General features: G+C 41.8%; 1 protein-coding gene across 7 annotated transcripts in view; it reads left to right on the top strand.

Annotated features, from left to right (window-relative positions):
• Positions 1 to 25,709, top strand: part of CNOT4 (CCR4-NOT transcription complex subunit 4) — a 107,006-nt gene that overhangs the window by 61,628 nt on the left and 19,669 nt on the right. For 2 of the 7 annotated variants that reach the window (XM_054989091.1, XM_054989089.1), the window contains exons 7-11: positions 5,605 to 5,738; positions 8,962 to 9,117; positions 20,888 to 20,945; positions 21,181 to 21,430; positions 23,160 to 23,657. In XM_054989091.1, the coding sequence (XP_054845066.1) occupies positions 5,605 to 5,738; positions 8,962 to 9,117; positions 20,888 to 20,945; positions 21,181 to 21,430; positions 23,160 to 23,657 (1,096 nt within the window). The remainder of the gene's footprint in view (positions 1 to 5,604; positions 5,739 to 8,961; positions 9,118 to 20,887; positions 20,946 to 21,180; positions 21,431 to 23,159; positions 23,658 to 25,709) is intronic. The other 5 variants (XM_054989093.1, XM_054989088.1, XM_054989092.1 and 2 more) reach the window with 3 other exon arrangements.

Genomic DNA, 25,709 nt, shown 5'->3' with positions numbered 1-25,709 from the left:
ACTTACAGCATTACTCATACAGCTATCCTTTTAACATTTTGGTGGTGCCATACCTAACCAGAGGTATGCATACTTTCTAAGCCTTTATTAATTATTTTAAATAATCGTGTAGCAGTTGGCCAATATTCTGGACTGGTGCACTCTGTTTGCCCAGTCTGTTCTTCAATCTCAAAGCTTGGATTTGGAAACACATTCCTGAATAGAAGTTATCTGATAAATTGAATGGTAAGCACAACTTAATTCAGCTAAGACGTGCTCTTCCTAGATGATACTATGTTACCCCTTGATCATAACTATTGCAAATCAGCATATAGGATTCCAAGATGATAGAGACAATTTCCCTGTTTTTTGGAGAAATTCCATTATCTTTTTAATTTACCGTACTCACTGTTTTTCACCTACCTGCTTCAGCACCAATATGAGTTCTAGTGGCCTCTTCATTAGGTCTTTCACTATATCCTACTTTGAACCTGCAATTAGATACTATGTTTACAGCTCATGTGGCCAGTTCCAAAAAAGCAGTGGGACTCCTCCTTCACTTTACTGTCATGATACTTACGTTCATTATCTGTTTCATAAGTTCCAACATAGATATCAGCTCACCTGTTATAAGTAGTGCCCAAGCACATAAATCTCTGTATTCTGACGATTCTGCCAATTCAACTGTGAAGATGACTCTGTGTTCTCTTAAGAATATGCAACTTGTCTGAGAACTCAATCCAAACTGAAATGCTGATCGTACTAAACCAACATACTAAAGACCTCCCATTCCTTTCAGAGAATATTTAAAAGATGGCATCATCCGTTGGGTTTGGCAAACCGCACTGACTCAGTTTTGAACTCTTTCTCTCTTCAGATACAGCAATTCCTCTTGCTCTCTCTCTTCATTTTTACGAGTAGCTGAGGACTTAAGAGACTAACCACAATCTTATTCAGTCTATGTTCTGTCACTTGGAAGATCTGAACAGAGTACAGAAATTAGATTGTATTTTAATTCCATCATCCACCTCCAAATTCTTTGTTGGTGGATTGTGCTCATGGAAAGAAATAAGGCATTCTCCATTATTTGTGAATGATACACTGAACAGAAAATCATGTCATGACTCAGATTTTATTCTTCAGCTGCCCTTGCACTGTATGTCTCCATTTATCAGTCATATATGGTAATACCAATATTTCCTTATGGGATAAAGTTATTTCTACTCTCTACCAGAGGGCAGAAAAAACTTGGTGAAGATATTTCAGACTTTGGATTATTGCTTCAAATAAGACTAATACAGCTTGCCATATAATGCTGATTTCCAGACTCACTGGCTTATATACATGACCCTTGCCTAAAGATCAAAACTTTCCAATTAGATGGAAAATGTATTCTCTGTCAAATGGGAACGTTTTCAGCTTGCAAACTGATTACACTCCAGAATGTTTGAGAATTGCACCTACAGCTTCCTAAGATAGTTTCAGGTGGGTAGTTGTGTTGGTCTCTAGTAGAAGAGCAAGATTCAGGACCAGTAGCCCCTTGGAGACCAACTAGATTTCCAGGGTGTGAGCTTTCAAGAATCAAAGCTCCCTTTGTCAGACATATATCTGCTCCAACAACACAATCACTGAACCTAACAACACCAGCTATGCAGTCTCAGGCTCATTCACTTGTTCATCTTCCAGTGTCATATATGCCATCAAGTGTCAGCAATGCCCTTCATCTCTCTATATTAACAAACAGGTCAGTCCCTTCACAAAAGAATAAATGGACATAAATCTGATCTCAAAAATCACAACATTCAAAAATCTGTGGGAGAACACTTTAATCTGCCAGGCTACTCCGTTGATGACCTAAGAGCAGCCATTCTCAAGCAGAGAAACTTCAAAGGAAAATTACAACAAGAAATTACTGAAACTTAGTATATTTGAAAATTCAAAACAATGTATCCCCAAGAGTTGAATTAGAACATAGCATTTTGCTCTCGTTACAAATGCTAATTTTATACACTTCATACCTGTTCTATCTAGCTAATTACAACTTCCTAAGATTTATCCTATGAACTGGGGTGATACGCAATAAGGGCCTTCTACCCACCTCTTTAGTTACCTTTTATGAAACCCCAATCATTCCTCATCCCAAGTATTAAAAACCCGAGCACAAGATCCTGCCTTCCATGTTTAAAATCAACAACCTTCACATGGGCCTCTGGCAGCAGCAACCTCCTGCAAATCACAGTTCTTTCCATTTGCCATCTCTAATGTTTCTGTGAGGGATAGGAACTGCTTACTTCAATGCTGAATCTTCACTATTGTTTGACTAAGCTACACAATCAAGTTTCATGGTTTCAAATATTCATACCAGGGTCTATCAGTACAGTGAAGTTTCAAAAGAGCTGTCAAAACCATCCTGCCTTACAATGCTATTGCAAGTTCTGCTGCTGCTTCACTGTCCTGAAAGAGAAAGATAGTAAAGATTAATCCTTGAGATCTCACTTTTATCAGCTCCAAGCTTGCATGCCTGGTCTGTCTCATAGATTTGTTTTCATTCCTCAAAAATTCTGCATGATTAGCATCTGTAGATCTTAAGATACTTATTTCCATTTGACCATCTATTCACAATATGGGTGGGGCTTTTTTGTTGTTGTTTGTGATCAGAGATGATTCATCTGGTACTACCCTTCATACTCTTCTCAGAACCAGGAGTGTTTACAGAATGCCAGATACAGCTGCATTCCTTAATTGCAGCAAAGCGTTGGCCTTCCAGATGCTGGTAGAAGATTCTTACCTGGATATGACAGTTTATAATAGCACTCTGTTTACTGGAATCATTTTATCTTTATGTGCACTGGGACAAATTTCAGATGAATGAGACATGTCCAAAATATTTGGGCTATTCTAGGTTAGCCTTCCTTCAGTGGATCCAAGTACTCAACACTGTTTCCAGTTTCTTTCTACACCCAATACAGTCAATGTTTAAAATCCAATACCAGACCTCAGAGGACGTATGGAGTTCATGGGTTTTACGTTACTCATTTTAGGATGAAGTGCTTGTGAATCTGGTTCTCATTGCAGCCGTGGTTTCATCAGGGCCAACAATACACTGTACTCTCTCGTTTCTGATGTACTCTGTTCCCTGTGGTGAAAAATAAACAGATTTGTCTTTTACTCAGTTGTTTAAGTTAGTCTTCGTTTAAGTCAACCTTCCCTGGATTGAGGACCATTTTTGGAGTTGACACTATAAGTGAGGCTTGAGCAGCATCTCATATGTCTACATCCTTAATTCGTTGAATTGGCTGCAGTACTTACACTGATTTTATTTTTGGCTGTCTTGAGATGCCAAAGTTTGTGGATTGCAGTCAAGGATGTTGCAATCAAATACTATTGAACAAGCCTGGGGTAGAACTTCCAGAATCCTTTATATTTAACCAATGTATCTCTGGGGTTATTTTGTACGTGCTCGCATTGCTCCAGTTATAATCCATGTTACCAGTACAGGCAGTCATTATGTGTCTTAAACAGGACTGGAAAACATATGATAACCATACATATTTTTGGAGAAACGTATGTGCACACAATCTTTGAAACCCGGAAATACAGTTCACAGATCTTGCCTCTCTCTTGAAGTGATGACTATGTGAAAAGCTTTGCTGCCGGACAGGAACAGAGCAGAATCTCGAAAGGATCATTAGGGCAGCACTCCTCGTGTATACATTCCCACCACTGTCTTGGATTGCTCATGTACTAAACAAAACAGCAGCTTAAAAAACTAGCAGAATAATCTATATCAGTCATGTTTCGTGAAGCTGTTTTAATCTAGAGTTTCCCTCTCCCCATAGTGCTCATCAAGGGAGAATTATGCACCATGGTGTCCTACCATGAAATGTTTCAGCCTTATGGTGTAGAGCATACATCCCAGTTGAGCGCCTTTATAGACAAATTGATTCTTTGTAAATTGGTCACAATTCTGTGTGTATGTAGACTATACATCCTGCTCTGTATCAGATGTCTGAGTATGCCCTGCTCTGTTTGGAAGGCTTTTCTGTCTCCTTTCTTAAGAGTCCATGTTTCAGCTGCTTACACACAACAGATCAGCAATGGAATTGCTATGGTGGATCAGTGATTTTAATTTATTTTTATTTTATTTATATTCTGCTCTCCCCACAATTTTATTTTCTTGCATTCCTTGATGAAAAAATTTGGAAGAATATGTTAATATCTATAACTTCTGGTGGGTGTTGTGTGTTAATTGGCTTTTGCATAGCTGGGCAGGAGGAAATGAGCAGGAATGTGCTTGCCTCACTCCTCAGAAAGCTAGTGTACTGATTGGAGAAGCAAGAACTCCTGTTCCTTGACTAGTGTGCCAGGTAATTCCAGAGATGCATTTGTTGTATTTGTGCAGTTGTGCGAGTTCATAGTTGGCCATCTGAAGAACATCTAGGTCAGGCAGACATAGATGGCTCAAACACTGGTACACTAAGCGTTGAGACAGGCGTATTAGGTGTTGCACTTACCGATCAGCCGTATGCAGAATTATTCCCTTTTAAGACTATTGAAGTCAATAGAGTTATAAGGGTGTGACTCTTCTTAGGTTTGCAACATTAATTAGTTTGAATCTTCATGCTGTAGCAGGGTGGTTAAGTGGTTGGGATGCAAATCAGCACTCTGCTGGTTGGAATCTCACTACTGCTATGAGCTCAGCAGGATGCCGTGGGTAAGTCACTCCTCTCAGCCCCAGCTCCCCAGGAGTATTGTGGGAATAACAACAACACTGACTTTGTTCACTCCTCTGAGTGGGGCACTAATCTGTCTAGAAGAGCAGTATATAAGCATAGTTATTATTATTTAGTAATATTATTTACTTATAGACTTTTGTCTGTATCCAGGTACCACAACTGGATCTCTCATTGCCCTCTGAGGTCTTGGGAACCCCAAGAACAGTGCTGAGTACCATGTATAAGTTTGCAGTGTGAAGCAGGGAAACAGCAAAAAACTATTCCACTCTTCTGCCAGTGACATCATCTTCTGGTGGAAAATAAGCTTGGCATCCATCCCCGTACACTTCCCAAGTGAAGTCTCTCTGTTTTGGTACACTAAGGAAAGCTGTACTCAGTAAGGGTACTTAATAAAAGTTAAATGAAGAGTTTGTATTGAGTTTTCTTTCAATTGGTTGTTTGGCACAAATTATGAGTCTGTCAGGTTTAGTCACCAAATCTTGAAGTAAAAGTAGGCTGATAATATAACCAGCTCATCACTCAGTATCTTCTGAACAGTTTTCTTTATGGCATTTCATAGTTGACGTATGAAATGGGATCATTACATTGGATTGTACTGAGACAAGCTTTTATTTAAAATGGAAATGTGTTATCTAGTTTACAGCAAACCTCATTTTCTGTTTCCTGGCACAACAAAGGTGATGTGATATTTGTGTAAAAGGCAGCATTATTGCCATGATGGTAGTTTTTTAGAGAACATGAATTAGGCTGCCTTGAAAAAACTTTTTGATTATGCAGTTGAGTCCTTCAAAATACATTATTTGGAGCTGGGAAACTGTTTTGCATTGGGTGGAAGTATTTTTTATATTGCTAGGTTGCATTAGATTCTTAATTTTTTTTTAAACCCCAGGCTGGTAAGCATCAGGAGTATGAACAGAAATTACTTCAAGAATTGTACAAGTTAAACCCCAACTTCCTCCAGCTGTCTACAAATACAGTTGACAAGAACAAGAACAAAGTTACTTCACTGCAGAGGTATGATGCGTAAGTACAGGTTCTCTGCCAGTGCATTTTCAAAGTTCCTATCAGATTTCTCCACCCCACCACCTCACCTTTAGCACTCTGCTTCATTGCCTTACTGCTTAAGCTAGCACATACAGCATCTTACTTCTCTGGCATCGTGGTGTCATTATAGAGATGTATGCAGCATTTTCAGTCAAATCTCTGTGCATGTCTTTATGTAAAGGAAAGGCTTGTCTCTTCTACTACACTGTGTACATAGTGAAAATATTGCATCCTAACATCATGGGAATAGTCTAAATGGTGTGATTCTTGCATTACATTTATTGGCAAATGATCTCTGACTTAGTACAGTATCTGCTGCTATGAAATATATGAGGCCTATTTTCAAATATGAAACTCTGTAGGATGAAAGGCAAGCAATACTAAGGTATGGAGAGATGGATTCAGCGTTGTCTTTTTAAGGTGAGAATGCCATGAATGGCTCAACTGAAGTACAAGGTTAATCATTTACATAGAAGGTTTGACTTCAGCACTTTAATTGAATCATACACATGCTATTCCTGTTTAATTGTGTTAGTTAATAAGCAGGGTGCAGAGTTTAACATGATACTATGTTCATATATGTCTGGTTAAAAATAATGTGGCTGAGGCTTGTTCTTTATAAAGCTTTCTAGAGAGGCCCAGTTGCAGGTTTAAGTAGTGTTCTGTATATGGAAATCTTTAACTTGTTAGCAGCCTGTAGTTAGGGTCTACACGAAAATATGTTGCTGCTTGCAATATACTTCTTCAGTTAAGATGTTGTGGAATTGCCATAATTTCTGAGTCTCTTTAATAGCTAAACCTTATTGAATTAATGACAGAATAATTTGCCCACAAACCAGCTTCAGAGCTTGATAACCATACCGAACAAGTGGTGGGAACAAACTGATTTTTTTTCTTAAGATTACTTACTAGGGAAGATCTTACACCACCTTGCCTTCTACTAAAATTTAATGAGGCAGCATTAATCCTTTCACCAGAAATGAATGAATCTTAGATACAGTGAAGCTGACAGTGACATGTGTAAAAGCAGAGTGACTAGTAGAACTAGCATTACATAAGGCATAGATTTTTTTTCTTTTTTACATTGTTGCAAAAAATATGACTTTGGACAGTTTGATATGGAATGACCAGGACGACAACTTAGTTATGTCTTTAGGGTCATCTCATTTGGAGGATAATGCCTTGTACTCTGGTTATTTGGTTAGTATGAGTTTCAAAGGGGTATTGCTGTTGCAACAAATCAAAACCATATGCAATAAGATTGAAGTAAACCTTTCTCAGAGAGAGTGGTTTGAGACCATAAGATGAGAAGAAACGAGAAAATAGTTTATTACTAGTTAAGAATGGTGTTTAAGGCTGAGCAGTTTCAGTTGCTGGAATTCATCTAGGGCTTTATGGCCATTTCAACCAAAAGATCCCAAGTGGATCTTTGAAGACTGAAAGTAGACTCCGTATATATGTTCTTGTATCTGGCTTGCAAAGCAAAGTGAGGATTGCCCTTGACTTCTGCTTGAATCGGTGTGTATTTGAACTATCTGTGCTACCTCAATAAGTTTTTTTCAGTTTCCATTGATACACATTGCAAGGTCCTAAATTGCGTGAAATCTTAAATACAAAATTACAAAAATGATAGCTTTTCACTACTCTTGTCTCATCCTGACTCATGTCATCTGTTTCGATGTTTGCCACTGTTTGCTACTCTTTCAGTGGTGAATCTAATGAGAGTGAATATCCTGCTTTTAATATGTAAGCTTTGGAATTCAGCTTTATTCTTTAAAAACAGTAACATCTAGATGGCAAGGAAAAATAGTTCTCCAGTCAAAAGGGGGAAAATAACTTCTGGCCACAAACATTTCATCAATATTTTTTCAAGATTTACTGTATTTAGAAAGCCTCCGTGTTGACCATCTTCCATTAGTCTATTGGCAAAATTCCTACTTTCAGAAAGTGGCAAGCAGATTGTTTTACAGGGGTTGTAAAAAAGTAACTGTGAATTGAATTACCCATTTTCTGCATTAAAATCTGAGAAGTTTTAAACAGCATAGTCCATATGTTTGTGAATATTTGAAAGGGAGAAAAAAAGATAAGAATCAAAAAAGATAAGAATCAAACCATGGTACCATATTTACCTTTTCATACTGACTGACATATTCAGGAGTTAGACAACGGCATCATGTTTGAAAATTAAATATAATTTCTTTATATTGTGGTATTGTATATGAGGGCTTGGATCCTACTAAAAACTTAGATTTCTGTCAGTGGAGCACAACTTCCTTGCCTCCTCCTTCCTGCTACAGTCCAAAATGCCCCCAAAGTACTTCTCCTGGGGAATCCCCAAGAACTGCAAGTGGCGGTAGTTGGAGGGGTGTAGAGAGAGGGGGGAATTGTCCAAAATGCCCCATTCCGTAAGTAGAAATAATTGGCAAGATCAAACCTAATATTTATTTCGTCTTGATCCATTTTGAGAATTCATACATTTGTTTCATTAACAAGGAATGAATGGCAAAGAAAGAAGTTTGTTTTTCAAAAGAATATAAGAATGTGTAAAGCTTATCTTTTTAAGCAGTAAATATCCTTCATTCCTTGCAGGGCAAGTATTTTCCAAAATAATGAAATCAAGGGACCAATGAGCATCAAGGACCATCTAATTGTGATGATGGTTAATTTTAATAGTGTATGCATACATAAATAAAGCAATCTATTAAAATGCAATTCCCTGTTTTGGTTTCAATGGTTTCTCCATATGCAGTGAGAAAATTACATATTAGTATTGATTTTTTAAGGGTATATTGTTGGAGTGGAGCCAGTAACACAGGTTACCTTTGTGAAATGTTGGACTGCAGTATGGTGATAGTTTTGAATTACCATGCTTTGAGGGGAAATCTCCAAAGTGATATACCATATCAACTGGAAGGAAAAGGATAACAGTATTCATAAAACTAGAAATCATTCAGATAAAGATCACGTTTTTAGGAGCCTATGTCTTCATGGTCAGAATCATTTACACAAATGTAGATAAAAACAGTTGGTGCAAGAAGTGAAGTTTATTCCAACTGTCTTAACTACAGACTCTTCAATTTGTGTTGAAGACCTCTTTATTCCTCTTCACCTTTCTATGTGGCATGAGGAATACTTTCCCCAGTGTTTCAATTTAAAACTTTCTTCGTAACTTCAACTCTCTTTTACTCTCACCTCTTTCCAGACCCAACAGTAATAACAAAGATGCCTGGCCATCATTACAGAGTTCAAGTAAATCAGTCAACGGCTTAACAATGGAACACAGGAAAACGCCTCCTATTTTAGAAAATGGCACAGACCCAGAACACATGACTCCAGATGGTCCAGATTCAGATTTCGGGTAATTGTGCTGCCTTTTATACTTTAGTTAGCTTTCTTTCTCTCTCACTGATGTGGAGGGATGATTCTCTAGCCTCTATTGGGAGAGCTGGATTCAAATTTTTATAAGGTTACAAATGAAAACTGTTGGCCTTGAACCACTTAGGCAGTTCCTTCAACCTGTTAAAAAAAACTGCACGTTGTTCCCCAATGGGCAGTTTGTTCAGGAAAAGCCCATGTCTAGGCTAACAAATGGTTACTAAAGGTAAGGATTTTGAACAATTGCCTTCTGGGTCAGTGTTCTAGCTAAGCAAGAAACTCACTTCAACAAACAACTTTCAAGTGTATTCTTAAAGGGAAAAAATCCTATATTGTAGTAATTCTTAGGAGGCCTTTAGTTGACTGGTTTGTATACTTTGAACTGGGTTGGCAAATCTGAATCGTTCCTGTTCTTTTGTCCAGATACATTGGTATTGCAGCAACATGCCAAATTGATATGCACTACCACTTTAAATGATAAAGTAACACTTGAATGCAGCAAACTGTTCTCTACATATTTCTAATAAATTTTCCTTCTTAAAGTCTTTGGATTTGTTTAATACTAAAACAGTTCTCTTGCATCATAAACATCACTAGAGAGCTTTTTGCATGTTAGATCCATATTGCACATTACATTTTCTCTTAAATAATACCTCTGAGCTGGCTTCAGTTTTGCCCCAAACTAGACAAACTCTAAGTCATGGTTAATATGCATTGTGGAAGCTGATTCCATGTGGTTCAGTCCTCTAATACATCAATAATGTCTAATAAGAAAGAACCAAGTAAATCTATGGGAAGTAGCCTTCTCAGTTGTCTGTCTCACGTACTTTGTGTTTAGACATTGCTGATGTGGAACAAACCATGAGGAAATCGTTTCAGTGTTGCATTAGTAACTTATGAATTGGGTCTGACAAACTTAATAGGAAATGATTGAAGCAAATTAATACCTTATCTTGCTTTTACATGGAGCTAACATCCCAGGCTTCAACTGTAGCTCATTGTGAGTAGAGATGGGCACGAACAGAAAAAAAAATGAACATGATGTTCATTGTTCGTTGCCATCCATGAACAGGGACTCACAAACAACCACAAACATGGCCCTGTTCACGAACATGTTCGTGGTTGGCTGTTGGTGGGGGCCAGCAGGCTCTCCTCCAGCCATCATCCAAGTTTAGTCAAGATCCCTACTGCACCACTCCCAGAAACCTGACCTGAGCAGGCACCAGGAAAGGTACCAATAATAAATAATACTTGGCCCCTGAGCCTGGCAGCAGCCCTGGAACTTGAAGGGGTAGATCCCTATCCCACCACACACAAAGAAAATTCAAGCTCCAGTGCACTCTATCAAAATGCCAACAGCAACTCTCTCCCTCTCCAACTGTCTGCAAAGTCAGAGCTGGGAGCCCCCCTCCCCTGCTCTTTGCTCCCTTGTTGCAACAAATTTGGAGCTCCACACTTGAAAGGAAGACCTGCCTATCAAGCGAAATTGTGCTTAGATTGGGGTTTCCAGGGCAACAGCAGGAGGTTCAGACAGAGTTCAGACAATCCCTGCCTAAGTTGCCAAGGGAATTGATTACAGGTGCCAGACTGTCTGGCTTGATGAACAGCAACGAACGAGGCTTGCAACGACCACCTGTTCGTTTAGAATGGAGCCTCACAAACAGCTTGTTTGCGAACAGCAGATTGGGCTGTTAGTGGCTTTTTTTTTTTGTTCGTATTGCTGTTCGTGCCCATCTCTAATTGTGAGTACTTATGGGAAGTCTAATGCAGTTGGAAGAAGCTTTGGTGATTTCTAACAAAATATATTGTGCCCTACTTTTTATGCAGTCCAGTTCAGGAGTAATATGCTTTAGGTTTGCCATAGTAGATCAGTTTGACATTATTAAAACACTGTCGTTATATTTCATTTAGCCACACATCTGCTAGATGGTCCTTATGTATATTTCTGCTACTAGAATATGAAGAATGCTTTCAAAGCAAATTGTATGTCCTGGGTAAAATTCAGAGGAGGGTTTTGGACCCTCATCCTACTGCAAGGCTGGTTGAGAAGGCTGGGGGGGGGGACAGGATTAACTTGTTTTGGGTGGAGAAGAGTTGGCATTCACAGAACAGTTGAAAGCTTAAGAGCATTCATGGATCCACCATTGCTGATAGAGAAGCATATTAGTTTTCTATTCAGCTATGTATGGTTCACTAGCTTTTCCTTTCTTAGGCTCAGCTGACCCAACCACGCCAATCCACGCTCCTGTAACATTGTTGTTGGTCTACTGTAATACAATCTACATGTGGTTGCCATTGAAGACAACACAGTTAGTCCAAATTGCAGCAGCCCAGTTATTGTCAGGGGTTAGTGAATGCATCTCACCTATTTTAAAATAGCTACATTGAGTACTAGTTTGTTTCAGAGTTTTATTGAAGGTGCTGATTTATAACCCTTAAAGTCTAGGATTACATCTCTGAAGGACAGTCTCTTTGCATATGTCTCTGTATGCCGGCTATGGTTCTCTTACTAGCACATTCTAATTGTCCTCCCACCTAAGGTTGTCTGTTTAGCTCCTGTCAGAGCTGGGTCTTTTTCATTAACTCCCTGGACAAGGGGAAGCATGCCATCCTTAGAAGATGCTATAAGGCCATTTTATTTGCTGGTGTTTGAGTTGAAAGCATCAGTGGTGGTGGTGGGGTTAAGTGGGGGTTTATTACGTTTGGTTTTAATTTGGAGTAGTAATCTGCCTTGAGCCACAGGGGAAAGACAGCATATAAATATTTTAATAAGTAAATAATACACAGTCCCCTGTGATCCCTGAAAACAGCTCCTGAAATTCAGCAAACCCACCCAGGCATGATTCAGCATGGCTGTATGTGGAAGAATAAATAGAACCACTTTTCCCTCAAAACTGGAAATGTCTGCTCACAGGTGATAGTGCTCTGTAACTCAAGCTTTGTGGCTACTTTGTGTGTGTGAAAATATACTGCATCACAAACCCTCTAAATGTATCCTAGGTCAAATTCTAACTTTTCAGAGACAGACCTCGCTTCAACCTGCAGCAGTTTCTGGCCTCATGTCTTTAAAGGTTGTTGAATACCTGAAGAACTTTTTGTGAAATTCTCCTGTATCCAAATTTTAGGATTTTTAGTCAAATTAAAAGGCATGATTAGAACATTATTTGAGTACTACTCTGTCAGAGCCACTGTTTTAAAAAAAAAGTTTCAATTGACTGGGTTTAAAATATTTGATTTCTAGAGGAAATACTTTGTATAACAGCGGCTGCACATCGACGTAAAAGCTGTGCCACTCCGCCACTCCCTATGGATTTTTGCGGGAGAGCCATGCTGGCGTCTGAGTTCAGCGAGGTATGGCTGCTGCCAAGAGCACCCGCCCACCATTCCCCTGGCAACCCCACCCACACCAGCCAATGGCCGCACCACTCCCCTGACAGGCATGTGAGGGGTGAGCAGCGGTGCAGCCAGTGGGAAGGCTGCAATCCCTCCTGCCCACCAACACCCTCCCTCACCATCAGGGAGCAGGCATCCCTGCCCGGGGGGAGGACAGAAGTAACACTGAAGCTGCAGACAGGGTACCCACTCTTTCACCCATCCAGTCCCCATTTCCGATGAGGGCCAGGCTGGTGGCTGCAGTTCTGTGCGCCTGCAAATTCCACCCTCCCACCCCGCTGCTGCCACGAGAAACAGGTTTCCCCTCCTTGAAAAGTGGGACCAGAAAGGCTGCAAAGAGTGAAGAGGGGCCCAGCACCCAGGATCAGCGCCGCCCCCCCCCCCCCCAAGGTCCAGGAGAGGCAGCTATGTAGAAGCAAGTGGGGGCAGGTGCTGCAACAACTGACGCCGCTGCCCATTGGAGACCGCTGAGTAGACGAGAAGGATCATTCGATGGGATGGGAGCAACCAATGCCTCTCGACTTGCAGTGGCTCCATTACACGTTACCGCATCGAAAAGGTGTAAGGAGAATGCGAGGTGGACCTCACGAGCCATGCTCCAGTCCCAGGATAATGCCCCCCAGAATGGAATGATGGTCTGTGGGAACAGAGAACCTGCTCTGGGGGCTGCCATCCCACTCCTCAGTACAAGATCCCCGGAGTCCATCCCTGGCTCTATAAAGAGCAAACAGGAGACGGGTATGGCCTCGCAGGGGAAGAGCCCCCAAGATCTCAGGACATCGCTCCATCTCCCCCCCCCCCCCAAAAGCACCTTGCTCCCCACATGCAGAGGTCCTCTATTAGACACCAGGAGAGCTGTGTGTGTGGCTGAGTAGGAGGGATGGGAAGCCACCCGCATGCTGCTCCGGCCGCCTGCCATGCCTGGCCCACAGCTAGTGCAGCCTCCCAGCCCTCCTGTGCTGCCGCCGCTGCCAGCATGCACCCCTGGCTGGAAGCAGCAGGTGTCCAGGGTGATGCACAGAGCAGGAGGGCTGGGAGGATGCACACGCACCTCCCCAGCCACCCTCCATGCCTGGCTGGGAGCAAATGCCAATGGCGGCAGCACAGGGCAGTCTGAGCAGGCAGCCCTCCTGCCCAGCCACCCACCACCCTGCAGTCCGCATGCGCGGGGGCAAGAGCAGACCTCCGGCGAGAAATCACTCCTCATCTGCCTCAGGATGGTCTGATCCTGTGAGGGAGACAGTTGAGAGGCTGAGCACCCACCACCAACAGGGATTTATGAAAACCCAGTCACCCCGACCTCCGGCCACACTTCCTCCACTGCCAGGGGATGCACCCAGCTGAGGGGGTCTGAACAGAGCCCCCAAATGGGAAGCTGGAGCCCCCCCCCCCATGGCTATGTCGAGGACGGTTCCCTGGGCTACTGCCTTCATGACCGGCAGAGGCAGCCACCGCCCTCCCCCCACCAGCAAGCCTCACCTGCAGAGGCTGGTGTTCAGGAGGGTGAGGGGAGAGGGGCAACTGGTGCTAACGAGTGAGCTAGGTCACCGCCGCCCCAGTTCCTTCTTACCTGTCAGAGCACCCTCACCCCTTCATGATCTGGGACTCAGGTGTCAGATAACCTGCAATGAAACTTGGATGGAGTTTGTTAGTATGACATTCCAGACTAGGCGCATCTTTCCTTGAGTGCAAAGTACTCCCTGATTTCTCAAAGTCCCCCAAGTCCACTTGTGCCCCACCACCAAGAGCACCCTCTCCCACCTCATGCTCAAAGTCCCCACAGCATTAAGTTCCTGCGGTAGGGGACAGCCAAGTAGAGCCTCTGGCCGCCTGCCAACTTACTTGGGTTTATGGGCACCTTGCTCGGAAGTTATATAGGGTGCCTGGTGAGCTGATTGGGCACATGAAGGGGGGGCTTGGCCGCCACAAGGGCACACATGGATTTATCCCTGTGATAGTCACCATCCTATGCTCCGCTGGGCCTTATGGGCAGGGCTGGGTGCTGGAGTGGGGGAGCCGAGTTTTCCCATTCAATGGGTGCCTATGGGCTGTGTCACCTTTTTCCGTGGTGTAACTTTCGCTGCAGGGGGCGTGCCCAGGCCCAGAGTGGCTTAGGGAGCCGACTTAACTCCTGGCCCGCACCCCAGTCTGCCCTTTTTGGCGTCAGCACAGGAATTTACGCCGCACTTACACTTCGTCAGGTTGCCTGTCCTGGCCGCCACCACCACTGGGCTGTGGCGGGGGTGCACCTTGCCTAGCTGCCAGCACTGGGTGGGTTACGCCCATGTAAGTCCAAGTTAGTCTGCTCCCTAAGTGCTTTCCCCCTCTCTCACTCAGGATTGCACTGTAAGTTTTGCTCCAACCTTTTGTTAAATCTATTATTAACACATTGCAAAGACATAATATTCCCAGTTTTTTATCTTTTTCTATCTGTGGACTGCTAATATTTTAGAAAGTATACTGTAGACTGTTCTAATTTCTCCTCTTCCCCGGGCTCCGAAGTGTTATCAGAAACTATAGGTTGTATCCAAGAAACTTCAAATAGAGCTATGTCTGTGGAATGTATACTTCCCACTTCACTGTACCCCATTCCCCAGTGATGTGTCTGGGGTTCAGGGCACCCTGAGCATGATGTAGAGGGTCTGACTCTGCAGAGAGAGAAGGAAATTAGCAAAAATTGACTCCCTCATTAGAAGTGCTCTTCTACTGCCTGAAAGCAAGCATTGATTAAACCTTGTTCTTGGTACTTAAGAGTATTTTTTAAAAATTCATTAATGAGGCCATGGATTTTGGATGTCATAAATGGAAATCTACTGTGTCTGTCCTAATAAGAAATATGGAATTAAACTATTTTATTCCTATTATATAAGCTTTAAATAATTCTAATATCATTAAAATCAGATTTTAATGCTAGAATGTGTATGTATAGTATAAAAATCAAAAAGAGTCCAGTAGCACCTTTAAGACTAACCAATTTTATTGTAGCATAAGCTTTCGAGAATCAAGTTCTCTTCGTCAGATGCCTGATCCAAACTGGCCACATACAGAAGAGGAGGGGAGAGAGGGAAAGAAGGGGACATATATCACAAGGGGACAGGATGCAATTAGCGTGGAGGCAACCCAAACATTCCTTTGCTAGTAAATGTAAACATCTCCTTTTGGTGTGGAGTCAGTTTGCCGTGTTTGTTTGGAAAGTATCCAATTCCTATGTAGTATAAGCCTTCGATAACCACAGCTCTCCCTGCCAGATGCATCTGACAAAGAGAACTGTGGTCCCCGAAAGCCCACACCAGGCGACCCTGGGCTCCCCCAGACCACGCCTCTGTAAAGGAAACCTGTTACCTGTGATAATGTGATAACCGTTCATAGTCTCTATTCAGTCCCATCTTGACAGAGTCAAATTTGCATATGAATTCCAATTCAGCAGCCTTGGATTTTGTTTTTGAAAGGTTTCTGTTGAACCACAGCGACCTTTAAGTCTTTGGTGGAATGTCCTGGTAGATTGAAGTGTTCTCCCACTGGTTTCTGGACGTTTCCATTTCTAATGTCAGATTTGTGTCCATTTATTCTTTTGCGTAGAGGTTGGCTGGTTTGTCCAATGTACAGAGCAGATGGACATTGTTGGCACATGAGGGCATATATCACGTTGGAGGATGAGCAGCTGTAAGAGCCAGAGACAGTGTAGTTGATGCCATTGGGTCCTGTAATTGTATTCCCTAGGTAGATATAGGGGCAGAGCTGGCATCTGGGTCTGTTGCAGGGCCTGGTACCTGTGCTGGTGACTCTGCTGGCCGATTCATGATTGTAAGTGAGAAGTCGTTTAAGATTGGGGGGCTGTCTGTAGGCAAGGAAAGGTCTTCCACCCAGGGCTTCTGAGAGAGAGGTATCATTTTCCAGGATGGGTTGTAGCTCACTGATGATACGTTGGATGGGTTTGAGCTGGGAGCTATAGGTGACAACCAGTGGTGTTCTGTTGTTAGTTCCTTTAGGTTTGTCCTGGAGCAGACTGTTTCTGGGTACTAGTCTGGCCCTGTTGATTTGTTTCTTCACTTCATTTGGTGGGTACTGTAGTCTCAAAAATGCTTGTTGTAAATCTCTTAAGTGTGAGTCTCGGTCGAGAGCATTGGAGCAGATACGGTTGTAACGTAAGGCTTGGCTGTAGACAATAGACCGAGTGGTATGTTTAGGGTGGAAGCTGGAGGCATGTAGATATGAGTATCGGTCTGTTGGTTTCCGGTATAAGGTGGTATTTATTCGTCCATTATGTAGTTGTACGGTGGTGTCCAGGAAGTGTACCTGTTGTGTAGAGTGGTCCAGGCTAAGGTTGATAGTAGGGTGAAAGTTATTGAAGTCCTGATGAAATCTCTCCAGGGCTTCCTTCCCATGGGTCCAAACGATGAAGATGTCATCCAGGAATCTTAAGTATAGCAGTGGTTCCAGTGGATGGGCGCTGAGGAAGCGTTGCTCCAAGTCCGCCATGAATCTATGTATAGTATAGTAACTTGTTGCTACTCTATCATCTTCCTCTATCTGGTAAGACAAAGGGTTTTATTTTACTATCATTCTGTTTTGAGTAATATCTGAGAGATTATGTAACAGGTAGTCAGGCAGTTGTTTTTTAATATATGCATCATTATGGAAATGATGGTTGGAACTGAAATGAGGTTTGGGAGATTCTTCCTGCCAACTTCACCGACTCGAGAAAACTTTTTTCCCAAGTATCCAAGCTCATCCTTGTGTTATTGTCCTGGACATCCTGAAGTGATACAGATTATACCTCTGTGTAGCTTACCATAGGGTAGAAATGTGAAGAGATGCGTGATCTGAGTGCTGCAAGGAGAATCTTAAGAACTAAGTACGAAGGTCCCAACTATCTCTCTTCAAGAATGGATTTAGCCACTTGAGAAAAGTAAGATAGTGAAAAATGATTGTTATTGACTACTTCTAATCCAAATATTATATGTGAGGAGATTTTAGTATATAACTTTGGTTCTTATTTATGGTTTAATACAGTTTTCTGTATGTTTTTAAAAATTCAGCTTAAATTAGTGTAATTTTAAGTTTTATTGAATTGATATCAGACATTATTTGAAAGAAAAGGAACTTGCCATTTTGCTGAGTTACTGCAAAGGCCTCGGAATCTGCTACCTTTCTTCAGGCCTTTCTGTCACCCTATATGAAGATGGGTATGAAGTTGTGTGGTGATTATTAGCCGGTTATATTGAACTTGTTCTGGAGAAACATGGCATGAAGTATTAGAACAGTTAGAACTATTGCTCATTTCTTCCTCTGCTGCCTCCCAGGTGTGTGTGTACATTGTACTTGTATATGTGTATATGTGTACACATTGTATATGTGTACTTGTATATGTGTGCGTGTGCATATTTGGTGAAGTGCAAATGAAAAACGGCTAAAATAGAGTCTAAAAGCTTGTTCTATCTCACTGTAATTTAAAGTAATCTGTGTAGTCAGTCCTTATCAGCTGGTGTGTAATTGTAGTGTGGTAGCAAATTTCATGTTTATCTGGAACATCTTCCCACAGTTGTTTCAGGAGTTTCTTTTTGTCAAGGCATTTGTGATTTGAATACAGCAAATGAGCCTAGAGAAATCATAGCTAAATTTAGCTGATACTACTAACTGAAGATGGTACATCTCTCACTGGCTTTCTGCTTCCTTGAATATTGTTGGCAAGTCAGCTTCACATTATGGTCTGCAGGCTGAATTTTTTTGTTGTTGTTAGGCTTGTTTAAACCTGAACTCTTTGTTTCCTGAATAATGGCGCTTCAGAGTTATTAAGCCCAATTGGATTTTGTTTGGTGTCTTGAACACTTATCTATTAATGGAAGTAGCAGTCTTCATGCTTTTCTAACATTAATTTGTTAGAAATTAATGTGTCTATAGCTGCCATATGGCCACTCTTGTTGGACAAGCATATCTATAATACAGGCACCTCTTCTACCTTTACTGACCACAGCAGAATCATAATTGTTTCTGTTGTACCTCCTTACTTGGGAGTTGAAGCTTAGTAGTAGATGTTAGAAGTGTGCAATTCATATCTGGGATTTGAGGATAAAATAGATTTTTGCCAATCTGGCTAAATCCAGTTTTCCCAAATCAAATCAGAGAATTCAGGATCCCATCTAGAACCCAGATACAGCCCCGTGGATAAATACAGGAAAATCTGGGAAACGTGGCTTCAGCCTCTGGCCAGCTCCTTCCTGAGCTTCTGCTGCTTTTGTTCCAAGAGGGGAGAGGGAAGAGGAGTGAGGCAGAGGTGGAAGGGAAGGGAAGTGTGACAGGGAGGGGGAAGTGAGTGGCCAATCCATGCAGGAGCTCTCCTTATCTGCCTGGCTTTTGTGAGCAACACTGGTTCAGTTGAGCTAAGTTGGAACAGAATCCCTTGCTCCAAGTTGGTTTGGGTGGATTTCTCTGTTTTGACATGATTCTCTGGTTTGATGTTGGTCCCTTGATGCACTTTAGTTCTGGGGGGATGCCATCCATCCCCTTATTTCAGTTTGGTTCTGTTGGGTTTCTTCTTGCATTTGGGAGTGTGCCTCTGGCCTCTGACAGCCTTGCCCCTTGTGTGTCTGCCTGAGAGCCTGCTTGGAAATGCTTCCTCTGTAAGAAACAACGGAGAGTGGCTGGGGGCACCTTCTTTAGGGGCCCATAGAATTGTACTCTGGGTCCAATCTTCCTGAAACTTGGATGGTCTTTAGAAGACAGTCAGGAGTAAGTTCCCTGCAAATTTGGTGAAGTTTTTTTTTAAAAAAATGACTTCCCATCCCGGCCTCTGTATAGCCCCCCAAGAGTTTTCCACATAGGGAATAAGGGCTGAATAAATCCAGGATTCTCTGATTTGTCTTAAGCAGATTATTGCAGAGCTGGAAATAGTATACAAAAGATCAACCAAGATGATTAAGGGACTGGCACCCCTGTCCTTTGAGGAAAGGCTCAAAGGATCTGGGACTTTTCAGTTCAGAAAAAAGACAACTGAGGGAGGACATGATAGAGGTTTATAAAATTATCCATCAGGTAGAGGAAATGGATAGAGAACTTTTTCTTTCTGTTCCATAATACTAGCGTGTGGGGGCACCTAGTGAAGTTGATGGGCAATAGATTCAGGACAGACAAAAAGAAATTTTGCTTTACTCCATGAGTAACTTTATTGTGGGATTCACTGCTAATGGATGTCATGATGGCCACAGACATGATGGCTTTAAAAGGAAGTTAGACAGATTTGTGGAGAACAGGTGGATTCATGGGGTGCATGTACATCAGTGGCTGCTAGCTGAGGTGAGTAAAGGGAACTTCCCTGTTCAGAGGCAGCAGAGTCTGACTACCAATGCTAGGAGGCAATGTCAGGCCTTTACCTCTGTGCCTGTTTGTTGTCCCTCCAGGGCAACAGGTGGGCTGCTGTGGGAAACAAGTGGTTGGATGAAGTGGACTACTGGTCTGATCCAGCAGGACTGTTCTTAAGTTCTTCTTCTTCAATTGACCATTCAGGCTAGCCAGTTCAGAGTTTGGCACCTTGATTTCTTTGTGTCTCAAATGCTAACGTGTTTAGAATTACAGGTGGAGATGGGGGCATACATTCATGCTTGAACCCCAGCCAGAACCACGCATTGCAGCATGCATGCCTAGCCTTGCTCCCCCTTTATCCACTAGCTTTTTAAAGCCCCTGATCTTGAGCCTCTCCTGTTATCACCATTCCCACTTCAGTCCATTCTCTGGTTTTGCTGTCTTACGGTCTCATCCTAGCTCTTGTCTTATTCTCTTTCTGTTACTCTCTTGTCATCCTGACTTTATCTGACTGGTGGATGCTTATGTAAACTGCTGGAGCTCCATTTTGTCTCCTGTTGTATTTAAGTGGTGGCAGTTGCTTCAGTATTCCCACTGGTTAGAAACTGAAATGATGCATAAAGAAAATAGTTTCCTTTTCAGCTGTGGTGAATTATTTGGTGAAGGCTGGCCATCTTGTTTGTTTCCTTCCTTCTACTGCCTCTCTTTGTACAAGACTGAATTCAGGAGTCTCCTGAGAGCTCCATCCATGTCAATTTCTGATTATACTTGGTGTGGTGCCTGTTGCAGTTGTGATTGTTTGGGTGGAGGATAGATAGAAGCCTGTTTGCACATTTCAAACCATACTTTGTTGCAAGAACAGAATTTACAAGTAGGACAGAATTTACAAGTACAACAGGGAATATGGTATATGTGGGACAAATAGGTGAACTGTCAATGGTAGTTCTTTTAATCTCTATAAATTTAAGAGATTTTTATTTTAATTTAATGAGTGAAGATTGTCAGACTAATTCTTTTTGCATTTTGTCTTTCAAGTGCTAATTGTTTTTCTCTCTCTTTAGCCCTATCGACAAACCTTCAGATTCTCTCAGTATAGGAAATTGTGATAATTCGCAACAGGTATGACTTGACAGCTACTGCTTCTTAATTTTGTTTCTGGGTGCAAAACTTATATCAGCTGTAGTATAAACAGACTTTTCATAATAACCAAGTTGTCTGTTTTAAAAGAAAATTAAATTTTGTATTGACTATATCATGCTGATAGAACAGCCTGACTCAAGTCTTTAAGTTGTACAATTGAAACATAATTTAAATGAAAAGCATGCCTTATATTGTCTTGCTGTCTTCCTCATAGATATCCAATAGTGACACGCCTTCACCACCTCCCGGTTTATCAAAACCCAATCCAGTCATCCCCATCAGTTCATCCAATCACAGTGCACGGTCTCCCTTTGAAGGAGCGATAACAGAGTCACAGTCTCTCTTCTCAGACAACTTCCGACATCCCAACCCAATTCCAAGTGGACTCCCCCCATTTCCCAGCTCCCCACAGACTTCTAATGACTGGCCCATGGCACCAGAACCACAGAGCCTCTTCACATCAGGTATCTGGGAACTAGTCTTGTTACCATGTCTTGTATTTCAAGTTATAATATGCTGTCTTCAGTTTCTCTATGCCTGCAACTTAGTGAGTCAACTTAATGGTGCACTCTGTACTGCTTTTCAGTTAAAATGCCTGTGGTCTGGTGCTGCAGCTAACTGTTAAAGACCCTGGTAATTTCATTGCAAAGGTGCTTTTTGTGAGCTGTTGTATCATCATGGGTAGGGCTCTGTTTGTTAAAGAGCTAAACTACACAAGATGCCCAACATGTGCCGGGTTCCTGCAAGATTACCTGGGAAGTATATTCGGGCCAGCATCAGCAGCAGAGCCGGAAGGACAGGAGGGAAAGAGTCAGCGAAGGGAGCCCAAAGCTGACAGGCAGCTAGCAGTGGCAGAAGGAGCTGCTGAGCCTGCCGCCGCTGGAACTGCTAGACGCAACCATTCCTTCTCACAGAGAGGGGATGGAGACTTCCCTATAGCAGCTGCAGTTAAGTCTAGCAGCAGTGGTGGCGGCAATGGCAGCCTCAGCAGCTTCTTCTGCCGCTGCTAGCTACCTGTTAGCTTTAGGCGCAGCTCTCTTCAGGCTCTGCTCACTGACTCTTTCCCTCCCATCCTTCTGGCCCTGCTGCAGCTCTGACATGTCCCTGCCCCCAAGCTCCCAGAGGAAAACCCGAGCAGAGTCGCCCTGGGAGCTGGGGGGGGGGATGTCAGAGCAGCAGCGTAATAATAGCAGCTTGATAATAAATTAATAATGATAATAACATCTTAATAAGTTAATGTTTAATGGCTTAATGTAGAACAGTTGTTCTTAAGTTTAATCTGCGACTGCCCCCCAGCACTCAGTATTACCATTGAATTCCCCTCTTCCGAAAAAAATAGGACATAAAACCAATATTCGGAACAAGGCTGCTCCATATAGATATATTTATGTTACATGTATAGGATACACAGATCTCAATGACCCTTGTGCCTGATAAATGCCTGATAAATATCCTTCATTATAAGTGTAATTCCTGTTTGCTGAGTATCAGTTTTTTAAATCTGGGGGGTGGTAGGGGAGGAGACTGAGGAGCTAGGATTTTGTGCAGGGTGAGAGTGCAAACAACTCTCCTCTAGCTATCAGAAGCCACTGCAGGTAGGGAAAAGGGTCTGCCTAAAATCTCAAGTAGCCCCTATTTATTTCCCACATTTTGTAGATTGACCCCAAGGGCTTGTTGAGAATCACTGATACAGAATTCCTAATTTTTGCCTGGATGCAAGCAATTTGATTTTAGTAATTGTCAAGATTTAAACAACAACCTTTGCTTAAAATTGCAGGCAGTGATTTATTTATCTTAAGATAGCTATACACTGCAGAGATTTTTATTGGTAGTAGAAAAGTGGTGAACAAATATTTCTTCATGCAGGACAGGAAACTAATCTAAAAACCAATTGCCTTACAAGCATGATGATAAGAAATTGGGTTGGATCCAAAGTTGCATGAATATGGCAAGTCTGGAAATGAGTGTTATCAACTTCTCCTGGCCTTAGGCAGTGGCATTGCAGAGGTATAGTAGATGGGTGGAAGAGGGAGAAACTGGTAAAAATGCACCTTCCAACCAGGATACATTGATGAAACTTTGGATCCAACCCCTTATTTCATATGCTAATAAATAGGTATTTTGACAAAGGTAAAATGTTTTTAAAAAACCCACTAAACTGTCATATCCAAATATCACTCTTTTACTCCACAGAAACCATCCCAGTATCCTCATCTACAGACTGGCAAGCGGCGTTTGGGTTTGGTTCTTCCAAACAACAAGAAGATGACTTGGGGTTTGATCCTTTTGATATCACCCGCAAAGCCTTAGCAGACCTGATCGAGAAGGAACTGTCGGTCCAAGACCAACCCTCCCTCTCGCCCACGTCTCTCCAGAACCCTTCCCCACACACTACAACCGCCAAAGGGTCAGGCTCTGGATTTCTGCATCCTGCTGCGCCCACAAATGCCAACTCTCTCAGTAGCACATTTTCAGTCTTGCCACAGAGGTTCCCGCAGTTTCAACAGCATCGAGCAGTTTACAACTCCTTCAGTTTTCCAGGCCAAGCAGCTCGCTATCCTTGGATGGCCTTCCCACGCAATAACATCATGCATTTGAACCACACGGCAAATCCCCCTTCAAATAGTAATTTCTTGGACTTGAACCTCCCACCACAACACAGCACAGGTCTAGGAGGGATCCCTATACCAGGTAGGTGCACTCAGATATGAACTTCAGTCATGGCTTTAGATTCTCTGAACCTGAGTAGCAAGAAGGTGTAGCTTGATGCTAGAATGCTTGATGATAAAATGATGATGCTGGGGAATATTTATGCATAAGTTTAACATTTAGCCTTGTAATGTTGAGCTTTATATGGCAGGTGGAGTATCCCGTGTCCACTAACTTACATTTCAAAGTGATTTATAATATGTTTTGTCATCAGCCGTAATTGCACTCTTGCTTTGATATCTAAAGAGGTTTTTTCTCCAAGAAGTGGGCATTTTAATGCTTAAACAACAACAAAAAATGGATCTATGTCTCCCATTACATGGATTTTAAAATGAACTGGGTGGCAAGAAGGGAAGATCTCTTCACCCCCCCCCCCCCACACACATTTTAAACTTCAGGCCTGTCAGTGCAATCTGTAATACCAGTGACATGATGGTAACCACTGAAAATGAAAAATCCTTTGATCCAACGTGATGGCAAGTGACAGTTGAACTATTACTTTCATCATGCGACCAGAAAAAATAATAATTTAATTATTCTTCCTGTGTCATTGCTCCCCAACTACTTGTATTACACTAGTTTTACAAAACCAGGACAGTACTAGGAAAATGAGCAACTGGGAATGACATGCAAAAGTTGGGGTAATGTAGTATATACACCATCATATTACCATTTTTGTGTGTGTCTAGAACAAACTTTGGGTCATTTTCCTTCCATGAGCACTGTTTTTCTGGGATTTTTGGCTGCTAATTACAAACTGAAATCATGTGCAGAATAGCTTGAAAATATCTAGAACCTTTTATAGCTGTATACTGCAGATGGTTCCATTTTTTCCTTTGTCTCAATTCTCTAATGTTTCTTGGTTTTTCAATTAATACAAACTTATTAAAGGACTCGTTCATTTTCTTGCTGGCAATGCTAATGTTGCTGATAAGCTAGGGTATGCTATGAAGCTGCAGTTTGTCACAATGCTTATTTTGTCTTCTTAAAAGTAAAAGTACAATTTAGTTTGGCACTTCATTCTTGGCTGTGAATTAAGAGACTGTCTTTGAGCAAGTTCCAGAAAGACCCATATGTGTGCATGATTCTGCCTGCACTCTTTGAAGGAAGAAGAATATCATGCTTCTTTCAATGGCACCAAAAGGAATATACCATGAAAGCTTCCTGGGAGACTTGTGGCTGTGCTTTTGAGTGAAAACCATGGGGGGGGGGGGGCTGCACTTGGAAGAAGATGGTTAAAACACCTCTATCTGGATTCTGGTTTAATGCTTAGTTCTTCAGCTTTAGAGATGCTTTTAAACAAGTATTTCAGAACTCCTCTAAAGAAGGAAAATACATTAATTGCTAAAACTTATCTTGATGCTTTGAAGTGTAGCTTGGTGAAATGTAAAAATCTTTCCATGGATTTAATATATACTTGTGAGTAGAACATGTAGAATATATTGGGCTACTGTTCATTGAGGAATGTTGGAGTTGAGGGATTATATCCCATTTCAGCCTTGAACTTGGTGCTCTACCTATTCATTCATGTATTTATTTTGATTTCTAGTCTGCCCTATTCCTAATTTTTGAGGCAAGAAATTAGCAGCAAAACCAATCATTATATTGTATTTAAAATGGTTGCTGTTAAGGATATTTGAAGCCTAAAAAGGATACAACATTAATTACAGCTTCCTGAAGATTTTGTATCAGATTTTGGTAGGTTTGGTATTGAAATTTACATTGGAAAACTTCCCTCTGCAAACAGTTCTGTAGGTTAAAAGGTTTAAAAAAAGAGAAATTGATACACCTTGGATGTTGTATGAATATCTAATTGCAGAACGAAAGCTTCATTCAGTAGTTGAATGTAGTTCTGCCTAGTTGCCATCCCTTACTGTATTCATAATGTTTAAATGCTGAAATCGTTGCACTGAATGGCTTTCAGGTAGTTAGAATATCTTTTTTAGTTTCTATGCATTACATTGTCGTCTTGACACTCTGGAAGAAATATTGTAGCTTTCTATACCTATGGTAGGATATGTGCTTGTTGATGTT

The sequence above is a fragment of the Eublepharis macularius genome, chromosome 9 (genome assembly GCF_028583425.1).
Source record: "Eublepharis macularius isolate TG4126 chromosome 9, MPM_Emac_v1.0, whole genome shotgun sequence".
In the NCBI taxonomy this organism is placed as follows: Eukaryota; Metazoa; Chordata; class Lepidosauria; order Squamata; family Eublepharidae; genus Eublepharis; species Eublepharis macularius.
Note: the sequence above shows the minus strand (reverse complement) of the source record. Positions and strands in the feature narration are given on the sequence as shown.